Source organism: Triticum aestivum, chromosome 7A, assembly GCF_018294505.1.
Source record: "Triticum aestivum cultivar Chinese Spring chromosome 7A, IWGSC CS RefSeq v2.1, whole genome shotgun sequence".
NCBI lineage: Eukaryota > Viridiplantae > Streptophyta > Magnoliopsida > Poales > Poaceae > Triticum > Triticum aestivum.
The window spans coordinates 31,895,184-31,915,317 of NC_057812.1; the positions used below are offsets into that span (position 1 = coordinate 31,895,184).

The window sequence follows — 20,134 nt, forward strand, 5'->3', positions numbered from 1 at the left end:
CACACAACCAGGTGTGCAACACGTCGACTCTTTTGGCGCTAGGGTTGACTCTTCATAGTTCACCGTTTAACACGAAGGGATGGTACTATATATGATCGACAATGAATTGACTTGTAGCGTTTTCAGTACAATTTTATGCATGCCTCACTTTCACTTCCTCGGGACATTCTCCGACCATAGGATGCAATCGAGATGATACCATGTTGGCGAGCGACACTTTGTTGATAAGAGCTTTGGAGATTTGTCGGCGCGTATATTTTTTCTTGGAGATCGACCCTTCACTTGTTGACCGACGCCCCACTTCGACATGATACTCCGGAGTCACTTATAGCCGGCACCCGTCTTGTTCGACCAGACAGTCTCCATGCGGCGCCAAAGATACACATCACTTCAAAAATAACATTTGTAGGGGGTTATTTCTGAAGCTACCCCTAGGCCTAAGTGGTGGGCATGCGAGTGAATCCACGCAAGTACAGGGGTTAATGTGCAAAAGCAGCCATGCACAACTAATCAATACACTAGTGCCCAGCTGTCTGGCCTCATACACTGACACCAAGATATCTTAACAGTGAGAGAGGAAGAAGGGAAAAAGAATTCTCTCATGGGTCAGGATCACACTAAGCCAGAACTAGAAGAGTGCACATATAAAACTTTCTAGGCTAGCCGGAAGAGAAATGCACGAGAGATAGACACAAATCTCAGATATATATGTGGTGACCTAGTGTTAGGCTCACACGCAGCTAGCTCACCAGATTCAATCTCCTTTGCCAACAACGACCGGAGAAGTCCCGTGAGCTTAGCTCTCCAGCTAGCGACGGGGCGCCGGCCGGCGGGTGCGCTTGCTGCGGGGTGTGGGCGGCGGCGGACGAGGCATCGACCGATCCTGTACGCATGGGGAACGCGCTGGGGTGCGCCGGGCTGGGCGAGCGGCTGGCCGCGGCGGCGAGGGACGGCGACCCGGCGGAGGTGCGGCGGCTGCTGGCGGCGGACCCGGGGCTCGCGCGGTGCACAGCCACCTTCGGCAACCTCAGCTCGCCGCTCCACCTCGCCGCCACCAAGGGCCACCACGAGGTACGTACGTACGTGCACGTGCCCTCGCGCGCGCGCGCGCCGGCTTGCCGGCCGGCGAGATGGCCCGACGACCCGCTCGCTCGACTGCTCGTACGCGTGTCCTCCGGCATCTCGACGCCGGCCACCGCCGCGCGCGCGCCTGCCTGCCTGCATGCGGATTTGTTTCCGTTTTGCATGGACTAGTTCAGCGGGTGCAATTTGAATTCAAAACCATGCAACGCGCGGGCCTAGTTCAGCATGCCATTTATTTTATTTCTTTATTACAAGTTCAATGTTCAATATGGCTGGTGCTTTACGGATTTTTTTTTTTTTTGCAATGGCAAGATAAGTTGCATTTTGAAAACCGACACTAGATGCCAACCCTACAAAATTCAAACTGCGAGTCTAAGAGTGTCCATTAAATTTGAGGCTCATTGACTAATAACTATTCTTTCCGTCCGAAAAAGCTTGTTCCATAAATGGATGTATATAGCACCAAGTTAGTGCTACATACATCCATTTGTGAAACAAGCTTGGGACAAAAAAATTTGGACGGAGGGAGTACACAAGCTCACATCATGGTGCTCAAAATATATATATTCGTGAAAAGCCGAAATAAATTCAACGAAACAAAACGTAGAGAAAACAAGTGGCCCGGATTAATCAGCTAGTACGTAGATCCCACATATTGATCCTCCTAGTAATGTCTCGAAAGGTACCACCATATCCAATTTGTTCCCCAAATTAATTATCATTACGGACACCTATCTAGCATAACCACCGTAGCTTTAACTTAACCACGGACAAAACCGTGAATAAATAAAATAAAATAAAAATCGCGAGTCGATCGACAAGAAAACCTGCCGACTCCACCATATGAGATTTGATTTGGGGTGCATGCGTGCGTCCTCCGGCTGTGGTTTTCCAAGCAAGCACGACTCATTTTTCCTTGGTAGAAAATGACCCCTTCGTCGTCGTGTGGCCGAAAATTCACGGCAAGGAGGTCGAGTCACCATTGTAGTAGGGACGATGCATTCTTTTGCACGCAAGTTGGCACCAGTAGCTAGTTAATTAGTTGGGATATTTTCGGGCCGGGTTACTGTCAAGCTCATGTGTAATAGGGTAGATGGATCAAAAGGTTATTTGACTTGATGGTTTTCCTCTCACCCAAGTTGATGGTATATAATGGGAGCCAGGTAGGTGCGCTCACTAGATAGTGACACGCGGATTTTGATGTAAAATTGTAGGGAAATCCAACAAGTTGTCTATTTTTTTGGCAAGTTGATTTTTTAGCCTTCTCGTCTCTCATCTGTATCCAATGGCTGTCGTGCTTTCTCCTTCCTCCAGCCAACTACTCTGCATTCCTCGTGATCCGCTTGATCTGGCGCCGCCCTAACAGCTTGATGCCGCCACCCATGGCCAATGACGCTCCTGTGCGTCGGTGCGTGCCTTGCCGGCATGTCGCCCTACCCGCCCGGCCATCTCTCTAGAGTCGACAACCCACCTGGCATCCGAACCGTCAAAACTCCGACTCCCCTCCGCTGACAACGCCGCTACCGTGTTGTCCCCTGCTCGGCCCCACCTCCCTTCCTTCTCCCAGGAAATTGACTTGCACCAATTCGATTTCCAGGCAACTTAGCAAATGCGAAAATCTGAATATGATGTGATAATTCTTTTCAGGAATGAGTAAGGCGAAATGTGCGTACATGTTTGTGCCTCGAGTACCCTAAAGAACCTGTAGAATGTACGGCCAAATTTTCTTTAGGGCTTTGATGTAAAAACTAACTACCCCGTGCAACTGAAGCGCACACATGTAGTACAGTACTTTCACTTATTTTCGCAGCACAAGTTGCTGTGTATACGTTGTTGTCGACGCATGTGCTAAGTAAATTGTGATTAATAGTACAGCTAGCCAAGCAAATTAGTCCCGTGTTTTTAAAAGCCATCGCGTCAGGACGCCATCACGAAAGTCACGGAGAAATTAATCACACGCAGCGTCGTCCTGTCCGCTCGATCGTCCGGCTGGGGCTGGCTAGCTTTGACGATTTTGTCGAAAAACATATGGCCAGACAGTGATTACATGTGCAGTTGGAGTACATGAGTTGATGAGCAGTAGCTAGCGAGCCAGCCAGCTGGTTAACTGTTTCCGTCCGCAGTCGTACAGTCGTTAACGATCAAGTCACGCGTTCGCCGACCTAGACACACAACGCTATTAGTACCACGCACATACATAATTTAATTTAAGTTTTGGCCGCAAAATAAAAACAAAAATCGGTTCTCCCACTTTTACTTTCACTTGCACGCGTGTCGCCGCGGCGATTAAAAAGAGCATTTGCGTGTTCTTGAAAAAGTTCTGAAGGTGTTTACGTGCGTGCGTGCAGATCGCGGCGCTGCTGCTGGAGAAGGGAGCCGACGCGAACGCGAGGAACGTGTACGGACAGGTATGTATGTAATATCAATGTATGTGTGTATGTCAGTGCCAGAGTGTGAGGTGAACAGTGCTGGCCGGCTTGTGTTATTGCTCATCTCAAGTTCCCAACCAACTCAATGTGTCAGTCTCTGAGGCTGATCTCTCCGACTCCGATCGATCGGTCGTCAATGCAACGCTGCTGCCTCCTGTCGCGCGCGTGTTGCTGTTGGTACCACTTTTCTTATATATATATATATATATATATATATATATATATATATATATATATATATATATATATATATATATATATAGACTTGCTAAAGTGAGCCAGAGCGTAGAATTATGATTATGCGCGCTGCCCATTGAGCCGTAACTAGATTAGGAAAAAAGTAACTGCATGTGCATCCCTCCGCAGATCCACCCCACCCCACGTGGTTCCACACTTTCTTTTGATCGTAAGTGGCAAGCCGCATGTAGTAATTTGCATTTTATGTGTTACTACAGCCTGAAACTTTTCAACTTTACAATGATCAGCCATGTGAAAAATCGCTCAATTACTTTAGCAAATACTCTCGCTTTACCATTGGAGAACTCTTATTACTACTAATTCTCAATACATTTACTAGGACAATTGTCCACACAGTAACGGTTATGATGGTTGATTACTATATTCCATAGTTTTTTACGAGCCATGGAAATGGAAGCGAACACTAATAAAACAAGATCGGGCAGCAGTAACATAATAAATTCTTTTACTATGTTTCCTATTGTTCATTACTATGTCATATGTGCGCGGGATCGTGAACGAGTGGGAGGCAATAGTAATGAAATTAATATCGTTACTAGGTTTCCCACTAAATTTACTACTAGGTGGAAGAAAAATACGCGAGGTTCGATGGTTCCTTGATTACAGAGGCGAGGGAGTGGTGCGCGTAGTCTGACCGGAGCGCACGATTAGCAACTTTGCGCTCAGGCGCACTTTAGCGCAGCCGTATATATATATATATATATATATATATATATATATATATATATATATATATATATATATAGAGAGAGAGAGAGAGAGAGAGAGAGAGAGAGAAACAATGTGTGTTATTATTGGTTGGTTGGTTGCAAGTGCAACAACCACAATCGAGGAACTTATTGGTCCCTCAAATTCAAATAGTAGAATCATCTTTTTTGTGTGTGGAGAAAACTAGTGGAATCATCATACTATAGAACACGTGTTTTGTGTCGTGGTACCCAGTTTCCCACGCAAACAGATACAGCCTGGCCGGCGCCATAGAATTGACACAAGTCAACAAAATAATTAAGGGGGTGGGGTGGGGAGGGGGGTGGATAACAATGCCTTTCTTGTTTTTTAAAAAACTGGACTAATTTGAAGATTTGGACTACAGATGGTAATTTCATGAAACTAAAAGTTCAAAGCCAAAATCTATGGTTTTTTTCTGGTCCTGGATATTTACAAGAATAACTGCAAAAAAAAAACAGTTCTTGATACATTTTCTTACATGCCAGATTTGGAAAGCTTGGATCTGTTTAAAAAAAATTGTTGTAAATATGGGATTTTTTTATGGGAATAACAATTGAGAATAATTTCTTGTGTCGCTGAATTCCATGGTTTTACATGATATTTCGGCCGGTGTGATTTTGTAAAAGAACATAGAGTTCTTTTTTGAGAGAGAGAGAGAGAGAGAGAGAGAGAGAGAAATATAGAGTTCAACTAATCTTAAATGAATATTTTTATTTACATATTTTATTACTTTCATTTCACATAATGTTTTGCTTATTTCCAAAAGTTTGTATTACTCGGGGTTGCCACATGGGCGAGAAACATTGTAACACCATCCTATAGGGTTTACATTGAAGAAATGGACCAAGGCCGAGTGTTAAAAATTGTGTTGTATTGAAACTGAGGGACCAAACTTAGATTTTTGACAGTTCAAGGATCCATTATATATTTTTTCTTATAAATTTATGTTTTCTTTAAAGGTTTAATTATGGATTTTCTACTTAGTCGTCGACATAAGTAAGCAGTAACAGTAAGAGAGATAAATAGAAGGATCCATCCGACATCCGATTATTAGCCATAACAAATGTGACGTTTTTCTGGGCAATTTATATTGGCGAGATGATGGGAAATTAAGTTTGCAAGCACGTCAATTTTCTGACAAAAATATGAACCGAGACGGATTTGCCGTGCTAGCAACTAAACTTGCCATCCTTGGAGAACATAATTCTCCTAAAAATCATTCGATTTGCCATGATTAAAAATCTGACGTCACATTTGTAGTGGACTCCAAAGTGTTTCCTACATTAAAAAAATGTGGTCCGGAAATTATTATGTACAAGCATCATGGGAGAGATAATTTCTTGGCAGTAAAAAGTTCATGTTGAAAACTGCATACTTTGTTCTTTTTTTTTTGTGTGTGTACCTGTGCTGTAATCCCATCAGACAAATTTGTACTCCCTCCGTTCCAGAATAGATGACTCAACTTTGTATTAAAGTTAGTACAAAGTTGAGTCATCTATTTTGAAACAGAGGGAGTACTAGGTTTTCGTTTTGCTCGGTAAAAATGGAACCTGACCGCGTTTCTGTCTCACATGCGAATTGGTGGACGATTGAACTGCAGACGCCGTTGATGCAAGCGTGCCGCTCAGGGCACTGGGAGGTGGTTCAGACGCTTCTCGCCTTCAGATGCAATGTACGCCACTACTGTAATTGGCGCCAAGATTCAGCTCGCTTGCTGCTACTCTGTTCCCACAGACCAATCTAATCTGGTCGCGATCTTTGCTTTCGGCTGAACCGATCAGGTGTGGAAGGCGGACGGGCTGACCGGGCGCACGGCGCTGCACGCGGCGGCGGCGGGCGGGCACGTGCGGTGCGCGCGGCTGCTGCTGGCGGACGCGGCCGGCGCGGGCGAGGGCGCCGGGGCCCGGTACGCGAACCGGGCGGCGGGCGGCGGCGTCACGGCGCTGCACCTGGCGGCGCTGCACGGGCACGTGGACTGCGTGCACCTGCTGGTCGACGAGGGGGCGTCCCTGGACGCGCAGACGCTGCCCTGCGCCGCGGCGCCCATGGCGGCCATCGGCGCCGGGAGCACGCCGCTGCACTACGCGGCGTCCGGCGGCGAGGTCCGGTGCTGCCAGGTGCTCGTCTCCCGCGGCGCCGACCGGATGGCCGCCAACTGCAACGGGTGGCTCGCCGTGGACGTGGCCCGGATGTGGAAGTGCAACTGGCTGGAGCACGTGCTGGCGCCCAAGTCGCAGCTCCCCGTCCCCAAGTTCCCGCCCTCCGCCTACCTCTCCCTCCCGCTCCCCTCCCTCCTCGCCGTCGCCAGGGACTACGCCGCCGCCGGCTTCCCCGCCTCGCCGGACTCCGGTGCCGGCAACGACGACGACGCCTGCTCCGTCTGCCTCGAGAGACCCTGCAACGTCGCCGCCGAAGGTACCCTACTCTGCTTGTCCGTTCGCCCAATCACCTGCAAAAAATTTGTCAACCTTTCGATGATCTGTTGATCGTTTCTGGTACGATCGGCGTGCAGTGTGCGGGCACGAGCTGTGCCTCAAGTGCGCGATGGACCTGTGCACGGTGATGAAGGCGTACGAGGTGCCGGGGCTGGCCGGCACCGTGCCGTGCCCGCTCTGCCGGAGCGGCATCGCCTCCTTCAGGAAGGCCGTCGCCGCGGCCACCGCGCCGCCCGAGGACGACCACCAGAGCATGGGCGGCAGCGGCAGCCTGCCCTGCGCGTGCGCGCGCTGCCAGGACCGCCACGGCAGCCCGGAGGATGAGGAGGACGAGAAAAGCACATGCCGGTCTTCCGGGCACCGGAGCTACGGCGGAAGCGGCTTGGACGGCCCGGAGGCCGCCATAGCTCCCCTCTACTGCGCCCCGTTCACCGGCCCCTCCGCCATCTTGTCCTGAGAACCAGCGGCTCTGCCCGGATTAGTTTCGCAGGAATTTCATCGTGCACATACAAAAGTTTCACAGGAGTAGTATACACAGACGAAACTGGCATACCATTTTATTTGTTGTGTTTGTGGTGTGATGAAATGATGTAGATATGGTAGTGGGGTGTGGATGTGGTGGACATTCATAGAAATTCTTTCTTGTAAATTATACCACTAGTCACATTGATCTTATGAAGTTGCGATTCTTTCCAATCGAGGTGAGGACTACAAAATGCATGTAGGGTCAGTGGCGGAGCTTAGTGCATGGCTGGGGGGGGCTGTGGCCCCCCCAAGATTAGCACATGTAGGCATAAAAATATTAGGAAAATAATTTAGATTGTTAAATTTTGCATGTTTGACCCCCTCACTAGCCTATATATTTCATTTGGCCCCCCCAAAGATCTTGCTCAAGCTCCGCCACTGTGTAGGGTGACCGACAAAACTGTGTTTGTTTACGCAATGCATGCCATTTAGTAGTAGAAGAAAACAAGTACTCCCTCCAAAAGTTTAATCTTTTTATTTGTTTACGGATTTACGAAATGTTAACCTTTTAAATTTGAAAAATTGCTAATCAAGCATTTCAAAAGTTTAGAAGTGTCTTTAGGGAAATGTTGACCAACTATTCAAAAAATGTTAATCTTGCATTTGAAAATTGTTTAAAATGTGTATTATATAAAACGTTGACCATGTATTAAAAAAATGTTAAATTTGTATTTGGAAAATGCTAAACGTGTATAAGAAAATTGTTGTTGACATATACAAGAAATGTAAAATGAAACCAAAAGAAACAAAGAAGAGAAAAAAAATGAAAACCAAAAAATAAAATGAAAATGAAAAAAAAACTGAAGAAACAAATGCAGAAATAATGAAGACACGAATAAAATCAATGAAAACCCAGAAAGAAAGAAAGAAATAACGAGGAAAGAAAAGCAAGAAAACAATGAAAACTGAGAAAGGAAACAAATAAAAAAAGAAAAACAAGAAACTGGTGAAAACGGGAAAAAAGGAAGAAAATCGATGACAACCAAGAAAGAATAAATAAAACAAAAGAAAGAAAAACAAAAAACCAATGGAAATCGAGAAAAGAAACAAATAAAAACAAAGAATAAACAATAAACAGCGGTGAAAGCGGGAAAGAAAGGAAGAAAACCGATGAAAAAGCAAAGAAAACAAAAAAAAAGACAGCGAAGAGACGAAGAAAAAAGAAAAGAAAAAAACACGATGCGAGCAAACCAGCGAACTCACTCGATCAACGAACCCTGCGAAGGAGAAAAATCATACGAAAATGGGCCAGCCCAGTTGCTACAAGGCGAGAAAATATTCAACGAGATGGAAGAATGCGCTAGCTTAATGCGAGATATAGACCACGCGAGGTTCCAAGCCTATCATTAGATGTATTCGGCCCATTAACCAGTAAGACTTATTTATGACGTGTGACAACCTTTTTCCTATGGACCGCGATGCAGGAATAATGTCTCTCTTACACCATGATTGCAACACATTTGGTCGGAAAATAAATCTTGGTAAGTCCTCAGTTTTTTCAGTAAGGGGTGATCAAACGAGTTAAGAGGAAAGGTGAAACAAACTCGGAATGTATAACTTGAAACTTTATCTGAAAAGCAGTTGGGCATGCCCACGGATGTTAGTCGAGTTAAAATGAGGTGTTTAAATACCCGAAGGGCGGAGTTTGGAAGAGGGTATAGGGTTAGATTGACCAAATTCTATCATTTGGAGGTAAAGAGATTGAGGTTAAGTCGGTAGCCCAAGCCCTCTTCACATATGGTATGGGATGCTTCAAGTTTCCGCGAGGATTGTGTGAACATATCGATTCTTTACTTTGCAAGCTTGGGTGGGGAGCGAAGTTGGGTAAGAGGAAGGCAACTTAGGTTTCGTGAATGACATGTCACAACCAAAGTATCCGGGAGGAATGGACTTCTTAAAGATGGAACTGTTTAATTTAGTATTATTAACTAAACAGGGATCGAGGTTAATGCAAGAAAAAATTCCCTAAGTGCACATATCTTAAAGACTTTATATTATCCAGATGGGGAGTTGTTCTCGGCATCTCTGGGACTCTCCCATCACAAGAAATTGGTTGTTTGAGCTAGAGGATTTTCTGCCAGAACAACAATATGTAAAAGTTATGGTAACAATGTTGGCATTGGGAATGCAAAGAGAGACGCACGAAGACAAATATGAAGGTCCTTTTGTGACGTGCAAGTTCATTGAAAATTATCTGAGAGAACTGCAGGAGATAGACACACCACTAGTGCGGCAACCAAGAGGATCATTTGCACCATAAAGATGGGTTCCGCCACCTGAAGGATTGGCTAAAGGAACTGTCAACGGGTCGATCTCTATGACAAACAAAAGGGGAGTTGCAGCTGCTATATTCAGGTCTGGAACTGGTGTGTTCATGGGGGCTTCAGTTCTGGTGTGTATTGGTGTTATAGACCCTCAAGCATGGAAGCGATGGCTTGTCATCAGGCATTATGCCTAGCCAGAGATATCAACCTGTGAAAGGGAGTAATCGCAATATACTGTGTAGAAGTGCAATGACCTATTCACGATGGAAAGCAAAGGATTACAATCCATGATTATCAAAGATATTTCTTGTATGAAACTTTTATTACAAGACTTCGTTTTTACATATGAAAGAAGGGCAGGTAACGTGGATGTTCACAACATTGTGCATTATTATGTAAAAACCTCTATTACGTATGAATAAATGAGCTCGGGAGCTTTGCCTCAATTTTTCTAAGATAGCTCCTATTCCCTGACCCATGCGGGGAAAATCAAGCTACACACAACCCTGCTCCCCCCCCCCCCCCCCCCACACACACAATTTTGGCACGGCCACATCGCAGCGGGGTGCCCCTGTTTCTTTTTTAGATTTCCAAAAATTCCCAGGATTTCAAAAAAGTTTTGAATTTGAAAATATGCTCATAAATTTTAAAAAATAATTTCAAAAAATGTACATGAATTAGACAAAATTTTCACCAAAAAATCGCGGATTTTAAATAAATGATCAATTTTTTTTAAAATGTTCATGAATTTAATTTTGTTTCTCATATTTCGAAAAATGTCCATGATTTCAAAAAATCTTTACAAATTTGAAAGAAATATTCCCAAATTTCAAATGTTCTAACATTCAGAAATGTCATGAATTGGACACAAATCACGAGTAGAAAAAATGTTCATGGATTTGGAAAACAAATTTGAAAAAATGTTCTGGTATTTCAAAACTGTTGATAAAATTTAAAATAATATAAGATTTTAAAAAAAGTTCAAAAATTGGAAAATTCTCGATTGAATGAAAATTTTGCGAACTGCAAAAATATTCGTGATTTGAACATTTTTTAATTTCAGAAACAATTGACCAATTTTAAAATTGTTCCTGGATTTCAAAAAATGTTCTTGAATTTTAAATCAAAGAATGGGAAAATAAAATAGAAAATAAAATAGAAGAAATGGAAATTTTAAAATTTAAAAGGAAAATAAAAAAAGAACACCAAAAGAAAAAAAAAGTGTCATGGAAGGTTCTGGAATATTCACAAAACCGGAAAGGGAATCTCCTTGACAAGTCTATTTGGCCGACTCATATATGCATGCGCGACACCGCTTGAATGCGCGTTTGCTCGACAAACGTCCACCGGTGTGGTGAAAGGGTTTCCACCCATCTAGCCCTAAGCGTATCGCTAAAAAAATCTAACACTAAGCTTAAATTTACCCACACCTCTTTCGCAACCATAGTAGGCGACGCAAGCAGTCCTGCACCCATTCTTTTCTTCAAAATTCAAGTTGAATATTTTGGTCCAAAATACCAACCGCGGGATTTTTTTGAATTTTTTTTCCTGAAAATCATGTCGAATTTGGTGATCATTTTAGCCGAGTCTTATCTGAAATAGACACAAGGTTTGATAGATACTTGATGTTTTAGTGTTATGGGATGGGGGAAGAAGTTTTGAAGAGAGAGAAACGAGATGATGTGGTGGATATGTGAAAATATATGTGACATGTCACTGCTGATTATCACAAAAGCAGAGTCAAATAAGCTAAAACCCGTTTAAACATAATGAGGGTTGTAAAGTGAAAGATTCTACATTTTACGTACTTGAAGGCCACGACTGCTACCTTCACATAAGTTAGGCATTGCGCCACGAAGATTGCAGCTTTACCATTCCTTCCAAAAGCTCTGACCATTGGACCGACGCTTCATGGCATATCTTACTTAGAGCAGCATGGTATCCCACGGTTTCATGAGTGTGGCGGTCGACGAGTGGCACGTGTGAGCCCCCGTTCCCCCGGTCTAGAGGTATATGTGGTCACATGCCGATCGCAGTATCCGGAGCACGTAAGCAAAGCTTACAAGAGGTTCCATGGCACATCCCCTGATGCCCAACATGTTTGTATTTGGACGAGCACACCCCATTACTAGTCCATGTCCAATGGATACTCTTAGGCTGGTCATAATGGGAGTGACTTAGCTAGTAACATGACGTATTTCAAAATACTTTTGCTTTGTGACATGTAGTTAATGAAGAGAGAGGTGTTTGGAATAACATAATTCCCAAAGACAAAATGAGACTACAAGCTAATAAATACAACCACGTCCACATGTGACACTACATCTATGTTACTCCCCACTATGAAGGTAGTAACATAGACTAGTGTCATATGCATGACACTAGTGTAAATTACTCCCCACTATGACTAGTCTTAGGGGTATCGTGCGCTTATCGAAGGAAGCAAGGTCTAACAAAATGTGCAGGTTGAGGGATGTGCATAACCTTAGATCCTGGCATTAATCCAGTAGCCATCTCCTTGGTGGCGTATAAAAAAAATACTAGCCTACGAGGTGTCAACAGTGGTGGACCTAGGCAGTAGCGAACAAACTTGGGCATGGGCAGCCAGGCCCGACGATTCAGCCCAAGAAACCCAGGTCAGGCCAAGCCGAGCTTTGTCTTTGGGGCGGGCTCGGGCCTAAAAATGCAGCCTGTTGCGTATATCGGGTCGGACTTGGGCGTAGGAAATCAGGCAGTTTACACAGAAGCCCGACCCGGCCTGGCCTGAAATTGCTCCGTTTTCTCCCTTTGGGCCGGGCTTGGGCTTATGTATGCGTTTTTTTGGCTGGGCTGGGCCGGGCTCGAGCCTAAACTTTGTAAGTTGGGCTTTGACAGGCCCGGCCTGGAGAATGCCCAGGTCTAGTGGCGGAGCTAGCTTGGGATGACTAGGGCCAATAGAAAAAAAATAAACTCTTACAAAGGTAAAAATCTGTATTTTTCTCAATCTATGCAACTATAGAAAAAATCTCTTCAGACAATTAATATCCCAAGGTTGGGGGGCACTGCCCCCTGGCCTCAACATAGCTCTGACATTGTACCTAGGAATCTGTCAATGCCAGGGAAGAGCAACAGCGACACATAACCCGGGAGCAGGAGATATTGGAACATCAATTTGAAAGGAGCGATTGAAGCAAGAGCCCAATTTGACCACGGTATTAAGAAATAAATTCTAAATGGACCGTTAACATTTCGACAAAGTTTAAAGATACTAATACCATAAGTCTCACGGGCGTGGGGCACAACCAGGTAAAAGCGTGTAAGGTTTATAGCCGGGAAGACAGATCAAATGCCCAAAAAAGAGGGACGGTAGATCCACCGCCGGTGGTTGTGACCTCATATCTATGGACTAAAGGAGATCAACTAAAATCTACAAAAATAAAATCAGTTTTGCTAAGTCTCAGTCGATGCTATGTCCCCTAGATCTTGCATGGAGTATCGTACCAATATTCTTTTTAGATTTTTCTTTTTCTTTTTTATATACTATATCACTTGACTGAGACCTAGCCACATCCAAATAAAATGGCATTCAAAGTTGTCTAGTTTGCACTGAAAACTTCACTTTATCCTTTGTACATGTTTACTGAATTTACACTTTGGATGACAGAGATATGCATGCCCTCACACATGACCTCCATCACTAGGAAGGAACCTTCCCTAGACGATGACGTATATATACACCGGCACGTTCGATCGGCCGTATTCCACACGTCGGGGTCAAGCACCGCCGCCGACGGCCGGCCAGCCGGCAGCGCGTACGTCCAATCGGATCCCGTCACGCACGTCCGTACGCAGCTGCGAGGAATCAGCCCGGCAGCTAGCTTCGAGTTTTTGACTAATCCCCCGTCGCTTTCGTCTCCCGGTCCGGCGGCTACGTACGTACGTACGTGCTCCGGGCAGCGATTAGTCAAACCCAAGAACCGGTCGCCGCGGGCGCGCGCGCAAGTTCCACCGTTCTTCCACGGCTAGTCTCGGGTCATCGTCGATCAGCGCGACGCCTGGCTCCACGCCCAGGGGGACGGCGTGCCGACGACGGCCGCGGCGGCGGCGGAGGGGCCGGAGACCGGGATGCCCATGGCGACGCGGCACCAGCCGGGCTGCGCTGGCGGGGCCGGGTCCGGGCGGGCGACGTGGACGTGGACGTCGCCGAGGACGCGCACGGCGAGGTGGACGACGCCGTGTCCGGGCCCGCCGCGGCGCGGGCAGCGGAGCGAGTAGCTGAGCCTGCGGAGCGCGCGCGGCGGGTGGAGGCCGTCCAGCACGTCGGCGGCGGGCACGCGGCACCAGCCCAGCGGCGTGTCGCCGACGAGCCGCGCGCAGCCGGACTCCGAGAGCACCGCCACGCGCACGTCGTCGCGGCCCTCCAGGAACCCCGCGCCCACGGGCACCACCAGGCGCGCGTCCTCGCCGACGTCCTCCCACGAGTGCTCGCCCGCGCCGGACGACGCGGGGGCCACGCCCGTGCTGCAGCCGGCGGACGAGGACGAGGAGGAGGAGGAGACGGCGACGTAGGGCCGCAGCCGGCGCGGGAGCGGCGAGTAGGTGGGCGGCAGGCGCAGCGACTCGGCCGACAGCACGGTGACCTCCAGCGCCACGCCGCCTCCCCACTCGCCGTCCTTGGGCACGAGCCTCGACGACGGCATCGCGCACGCGCTCTCTCTACCTAGCTAGCTCACGGCAGACAGATATAGTTGATCTCCCTCGATCGATAGGCGGCGGCGTACGGCACGGTGGCGAACGGCGGGTGGGAGTGGGAATGGGGCTGGCGTGGTCGCCCGCCGGTGGTTTATACCCATGGGCGGGGTTGAAGGGTTCCTCGATTTGGACGAGGAAGCCAGGAGGAGGCAACTTCTGCATGGAGCGCGCGAAAGCGCGGAGAAGGTTGGCGCGAACGGAGGAAGGAAAGACGAAGCCTTTTGCTTTCAGACAGACGTAGCACCCGCACCGGTCACTCACTCACACAGACAGACACAGAAGCTTTCTTGGCGCCTTCGCGCTGCCCACTTGGAAGAAGAGAAGATGGTCGAGTCCAGATCAGTTTTTGTCATTTTTTTTGTTACAATGTCTCAAATATTTAACGGATTGGCTAAATCACATCTAGATGAAATTTAGCTATATCACATCTAAGTCCACAGCCATTAGATCAATTTGCTGAGATTTGTGCAACTAACGTAATCGTTGTCCATCCTGCGCGCGTCGATGTGCTACCCGTTCGTGCCGGCTTGTTTTTCCTTTCTCTGAGTGGAACGTGTTGGCCTGTTTTTCTGCGGGTGCACGCCAGTGCTCTTCCACTTCCGTGTCAAGGCCTCCTGGTGCTTGTACATTTGTGGGCCACTGTTCCTTAGTCTGAGGGCAGCGCTAGTGCGTTTTTGCCTTTTTTTTTATCATTTGCACACTGTCTTCAGATCTTTTTCAAGTGTACGCTGTCAAATTTGTTTGTTTGGAACTTGTTTCTTGACATTGTTTGTTTGTTCACCGGCAAAGAAAAACATTGTTTGTTTTTTTGAGGGTTTTTTTCTCAGATAAATTTTCAATCTATTCGTCAATAATGACAGTGTAAAAACACTATAGATAATAAAATTTACAACCAGATTCATGTATCACCTAGCGATGACTATAAGCACTGGAGCAAGCCGAAGTCACGCCGTCGTCATGGCCCCTCCCCCACCAAAGCCGGACAAACCTTGTTGTTTTGAGCTTGTTTACCAAATACACTATGTGGTTTTGAAACTTGTTTCTGAATACACCAAAAACAACACATTGTACGTTTAGGGCGAGATATTGCAATGTTTTATCTAAATCGTTGTCATTTTGGATCTTGTTGTTGTAATGTTTGCATAAACTCGTAATTTCGCATCGATGTATTCTCGTGATGCCTTGTTTTTTTTTTGCCCACTTGTTGGCTGTTCGCGTCGCACGTATGTGTTTTCTTGTCAAATTTTGTTATTACGCTCTTATGGCTCATTTTATCTGGTCTGCGTTGTTGAAGTGGAAGAGACATGCTACGTCGCTTGTCACTATCTATTTCTTTTTTCTTTTAATTTGATGTCAAAGTGATAGGCTCTAACTTGCCCTTGACGCATAACTGGGCCCAACCTATTTTTGTCTCGGCTGCAAGTCTACCATCGACTCGCTGCTAAGGGGAGTGGGCGTGTTTGTAGGGGGTCTAGTTGCAAGTTAACCAAGGACTCGCAACTGGGGGGCAGTGCCTATTTTTTGTAGGCTGCCCAGTTGCATGTCAACCATCGACCTGCAACTAGGGAGGCTATGTGTTTTTGTAGGGGCCTCAATTGCAAGTCTACCATCAACTCGCAACTAGGGGTGGGGAGTGTGTTTGTCGGGGGCCCCAGTTGCAACTATCAACTCGCAAACTAGGGAAGGGTGTGTGTGTGTTTGTGTGTGTGTGTGTGTTTGTATGTGTGTGTACGGGTCCAAGTTGCAAGTCAACCATCGACTCACAACTAGGGGCGGCGTTTTTTTTGGTAAGGGCCTTAGTTGAGAGTCAACTATTGACTCACAACTATGGGGGTGGCGTGTGTGTTTGTCGGGGCCCAGTTGCATTTCAAATATCAACTCACAACTAGGAGAGGCGTATGTTTGTAGGAGCCCAGTTGCAAGTCAACCATCGACTCGCAACTAGGACGTGTCGTACTTTTTTGCAGTTGCCCCATTGCAAGTCAATCATCGACTCGCAACTGGGGGGGGGGGGGTTGTTTTTAGGAGCCTGGTTGCAAGTCAACCATCAACTCCCAACTAGGTGGTGGACGTATGTTTATATGAGCCTAGTTGCAAGTCAACCATCAACTCACAACTGGGATGCATCATACTTTTTTGTACTGGACCCAGTTGCATGTCAACCGTTGACTTGCAACTAGGGGGGCTATGTTTTGTAGGGGCTCAGTTGCAAGTCAACCATAGACTCGCAACTGGGACGCGCTGTACTTATTTGTTGTTGCTCCAGTTGGAAGTGAACTATCGACCCGCAACTAGGGGGCGAATGTTTGTAGGACTCAGTTTCAAGTCAACCATCGACTCGCAAATAGGGGGCATGTGTATGTATGGGCCCGAGTTGCAAGTCAACCACTTACTCGCAACTAGGGGGCGTATGTTTGTAGGGGACCCAGTTGCAAGTCAACCATCGACTCGCAACTAGGGTGCGTATGTTTGTAGGTCCCAGCTGCAAGTCAACCATCGACTCGCAACTGGGACATGTCGTACTTTTTTGTAGTTGCCCAGTTGCCAATCATCCATCGACTCGCAACTAGGGGGTTTGTTTTTAGGAGCCTAGTTGCAAGTCAACCATCAACTCGCAACTAGGGGCGGACGTATGTTTGTATGGGCCTAGTTGCAAGTCAACCATCAACTCGCAACTGGGACGCGTCATACTTTTTTGTAGTGGGCCCAGTTTCATGTCAACCACTGATTTGCAACTAGGGGGCGTATGTTTGTAGGTGCCCAATTGTAAGTCAACCATGGACTCACAACTGGGACGTGCCGTACTTATTTGTAGTTGCTCCAGTTGCAAGTCAATTGTCGACTCGCAACTAGGGGGAGGATGTTTGTAGGACTCAGTTTCAAGTCAACCATCGACTCGCAATTAGGGGGCATATGTTTGTAGGGGCCCGAGTTGCAAGTCAACCACTGACTCGCAACTAGGGAGGCATATGTTTGTAGGGGCCCCAGTTGCAAGTCAACCACCGACTCGCAACTAGAGGGGCGTTTGTTTGTAGGGCCTAGTTGTAAGTCAACCATCGACTCGCAACTGTGACGCCCGGATAATTAAGCTGCAGTGAACCTCTGCTAATGATGCCATGTCACCTCGAATTATAATTGCTAATCTCGAGTTAGTTCGAAACCGATTCAAATTCAAATTTAAATTAAAGACAAACAACAAAAGTTTTCAAACATTAAAACTAAAATGTTCTAAATGTGACGAATAGTTCACGGGTAATAATGGTGGAGAAACCAACATTTCTTATAATATTTAATTTCACTAAAATAACCAAAGCTTAGGGCAAAACAATTACTTTAATGCCTTTTATAAAGATATAGTAATATAACTAAATTAATAGTGTGCCAAAATAATTATGGCAGAGGCCTAATTAGTAATACTAATTTAGGTGCTAACTTGGTATTTTATAAAAAGAAAATAATAGAAACTTTAAATGAAAACAGTAAAGAAATAAAAGAGAAATAATAAAAGAAAACAGAAAAAAAAGGAAAGAACCCCCCCCACTGGGCTACGGCCCCGCAAGCCACCGCCCCCCCTTTGGGGCCTCGACCCACTAGGCCCAGCCGGCCCACTTCCTCCCCTTATCCCCCACCCCGCAAACCCTAACCCACTCCACGATCTCCCACTCGCCCCCTCCTCTGCCTTCCCCCGATCCAGATCGGATCGGGGCATGGGGGGCCGACCTCGCCGCCTCATCCCTACGCCCGTCCACGCCGGCGCCTCCTCGTCTCCTCCCCACGCCCCATCCTCACCTCCTCCCGACTGGCGCCCAGCGCTCGGCGCCCCCATCCCGCGCCCCCGATGACGGTGCCTCCTCCCTGGAGCCCCCGCTCGCCGACGCCATCGTCCCGCCCTACCTCTCCACCACCGGTGCCTTCGGGCCTCACCGCGCCCCGTGGTCGTCATCCACCCCACCAGCGCAAGGCCACGGTGCCCCCCATCATCGAATCGTCGTCGCTTCTCAGCGTCGGCCAACAACACGACGACCGCGTCGACTTGCTGCTCCGACGCCTCCACGCCCCCCCCCCTCGAGCTCGCACGCGACCTCCCCTGTGAGCCCCTTGCCCAATCCCCCTCCGCCTCCCACCGTAGGTCGCCGTCCGCGCTCCGACCCTGCTCCGCCCTGGACGCGTCGCCCCGTGCCCGTGCGCGGCCTCGCCATGTTTGCCCGCCACCATGTGTGGCTGCGCCCGCGCCGCGCCTGGGCCGCGTGCCCCGCTCACGCCCTGGTTGTGCTCCGGCACCACCGCGCGTTGCTCATCTCCGCCTCTGGCTCCCGCCGCTCCGGCCACTCGCCGTGGCCTCGCCACTTCCACCGGAGGCGGACAGCCCCCGTCTCTGCGGGCGGGCGTCCTGGCGCCCCGCACCTGATCCACCGCCCGCGCCCGTTTGGCCCTATGGGCCACTGCCCAGTGGGGCCCCACGTCCCCAGAGAACGTTTTGTTAAAAAAAGGAATTAAAAATAATATATAAAATAAATAAAATAAATAATAATAATTTAATTAATTAATTAAGTTAATTAATCATAATTACATTAACCTAAACTAACTAATTAGTTTAATTAAACAGTAGTTAGATTAGTTACACACTAATTAGACTAAACAGTCAATGACTAGTGGGACCCACACGTCAGTTGACCAGTCAACATCTCTATTGACTGCTGACGTCATGCTGACGTCATGATGACGTCAGCAAACACTGTTTTGGATAATGTTGAAGTTAAATAAATAATTAAAATCAAAAAATGATTAAATCTTTAGAAAATCATATCTTTTAATCCGTAACTCGGATTAAAATATTTTCAACATGAAAGTTGCTCAGAACGACGAGACGAATCCGGATACGCGGTCCGTTCGTCCGCCACACCCCCCTAACCTATCGAACACGCAACTTTTCCCCTCCGGCTCCTTTGCCCGAAAACGCGAAACACCGGGGATAATTTCCCGGATGTTCCCCCCTTCACCAGTACCACCTCGTACCGCGTTAGGGCACACCTAGCATCACGCTTTGTCATGTCATGTATCGTCATGCATTTGTTTGCATTATATTTATTGTTTCTTCCCCCTCTTCTCTCGCTAGACACCGAGATCGACGCCACTGCTACCCAGTACGACTACGGAGTTGACGACCCCTCTCTCTTGCCAGAGCAACCAGGCAAGCCCCCCCTTTGATCACCAGATATCGCCTACTCTTCTTTATACTGCTTGCATTAGAGTAGTGTAGCATGTTACTGCTTTCCGTTAATCCTATTCTGATGCATAGCCTGTCATTGCTGCTACAGTCATTGATACCTTACCCGCAATCCTAAATGCTTAGTATAGGATGCTAGTTTATCATCATTGGCCCTACATTCTTGTCAGTCTGCCTTGCTATACTATCGGGCCGTGATCACTTGGGAGGTGATCACGGGTATATACTATACTTACATACATACTATACAGATGGTGACTAAAGTCGGGTCAGCTCATTGAGTACCCGCAAGTGATTCTGACGAGGGGGCTGAAAGGACAGGTGGCTCCATCCAGGTAGAGGTGGGCTTGAGTTCCCGATGGCCCCCGACTGTTACTTTGTGGCGGAGCGACAGGGCAGGTTGAGACCACCTAGGAGACAGGTGGGCCTGGCCTTGTTCGGCATTCGCGGATA

General features: G+C 47.3%; 2 protein-coding genes across 2 annotated transcripts; one reads left to right on the forward strand and one right to left on the reverse strand.

The window, feature by feature from the left end:
• Positions 1-594: 594 nt before the first annotated feature.
• Positions 595-7,630, forward strand: LOC123151313 (probable E3 ubiquitin-protein ligase XBOS36). Its single transcript, XM_044571040.1, has 5 exons — positions 595-1,071; positions 3,432-3,491; positions 6,100-6,171; positions 6,281-6,914; positions 7,012-7,630. The coding sequence occupies exons 1-5, from the start codon at positions 892-894 to the stop codon at positions 7,389-7,391; spliced, it is 1,326 nt and encodes a 441-aa protein (XP_044426975.1). The 5' UTR covers positions 595-891; the 3' UTR covers positions 7,392-7,630.
• Positions 7,631-13,204: 5,574 nt separating this feature from the next.
• On the reverse strand, positions 13,205-14,646 carry LOC123151314 (uncharacterized). The gene has a single exon (XM_044571041.1). It carries the CDS (start codon positions 14,400-14,402, stop codon positions 13,746-13,748), a length of 657 nt encoding a protein of 218 aa, XP_044426976.1. The 5' UTR covers positions 14,403-14,646; the 3' UTR covers positions 13,205-13,745.
• Positions 14,647-20,134: the final 5,488 nt, after the last annotated feature.

Coding starts and splice junctions, on each gene's coding strand:
- LOC123151313 (XM_044571040.1), top strand. CDS start 892: ATGGGGAACGCGCTGGGGTGCGCCGGGCTGGGCGAGCGGCTGGCCGCG. Junction 6,172..6,280: donor TTCTCGCCTTCAGATGCAAT/GTACGCCACTAC, acceptor TGAACCGATCAG/GTGTGGAAGGCGGACGGGCT. Junction 6,915..7,011: donor CTGCAACGTCGCCGCCGAAG/GTACCCTACTCT, acceptor ATCGGCGTGCAG/TGTGCGGGCACGAGCTGTGC.
- LOC123151314 (XM_044571041.1), bottom strand. CDS start 14,402: ATGCCGTCGTCGAGGCTCGTGCCCAAGGACGGCGAGTGGGGAGGCGGC.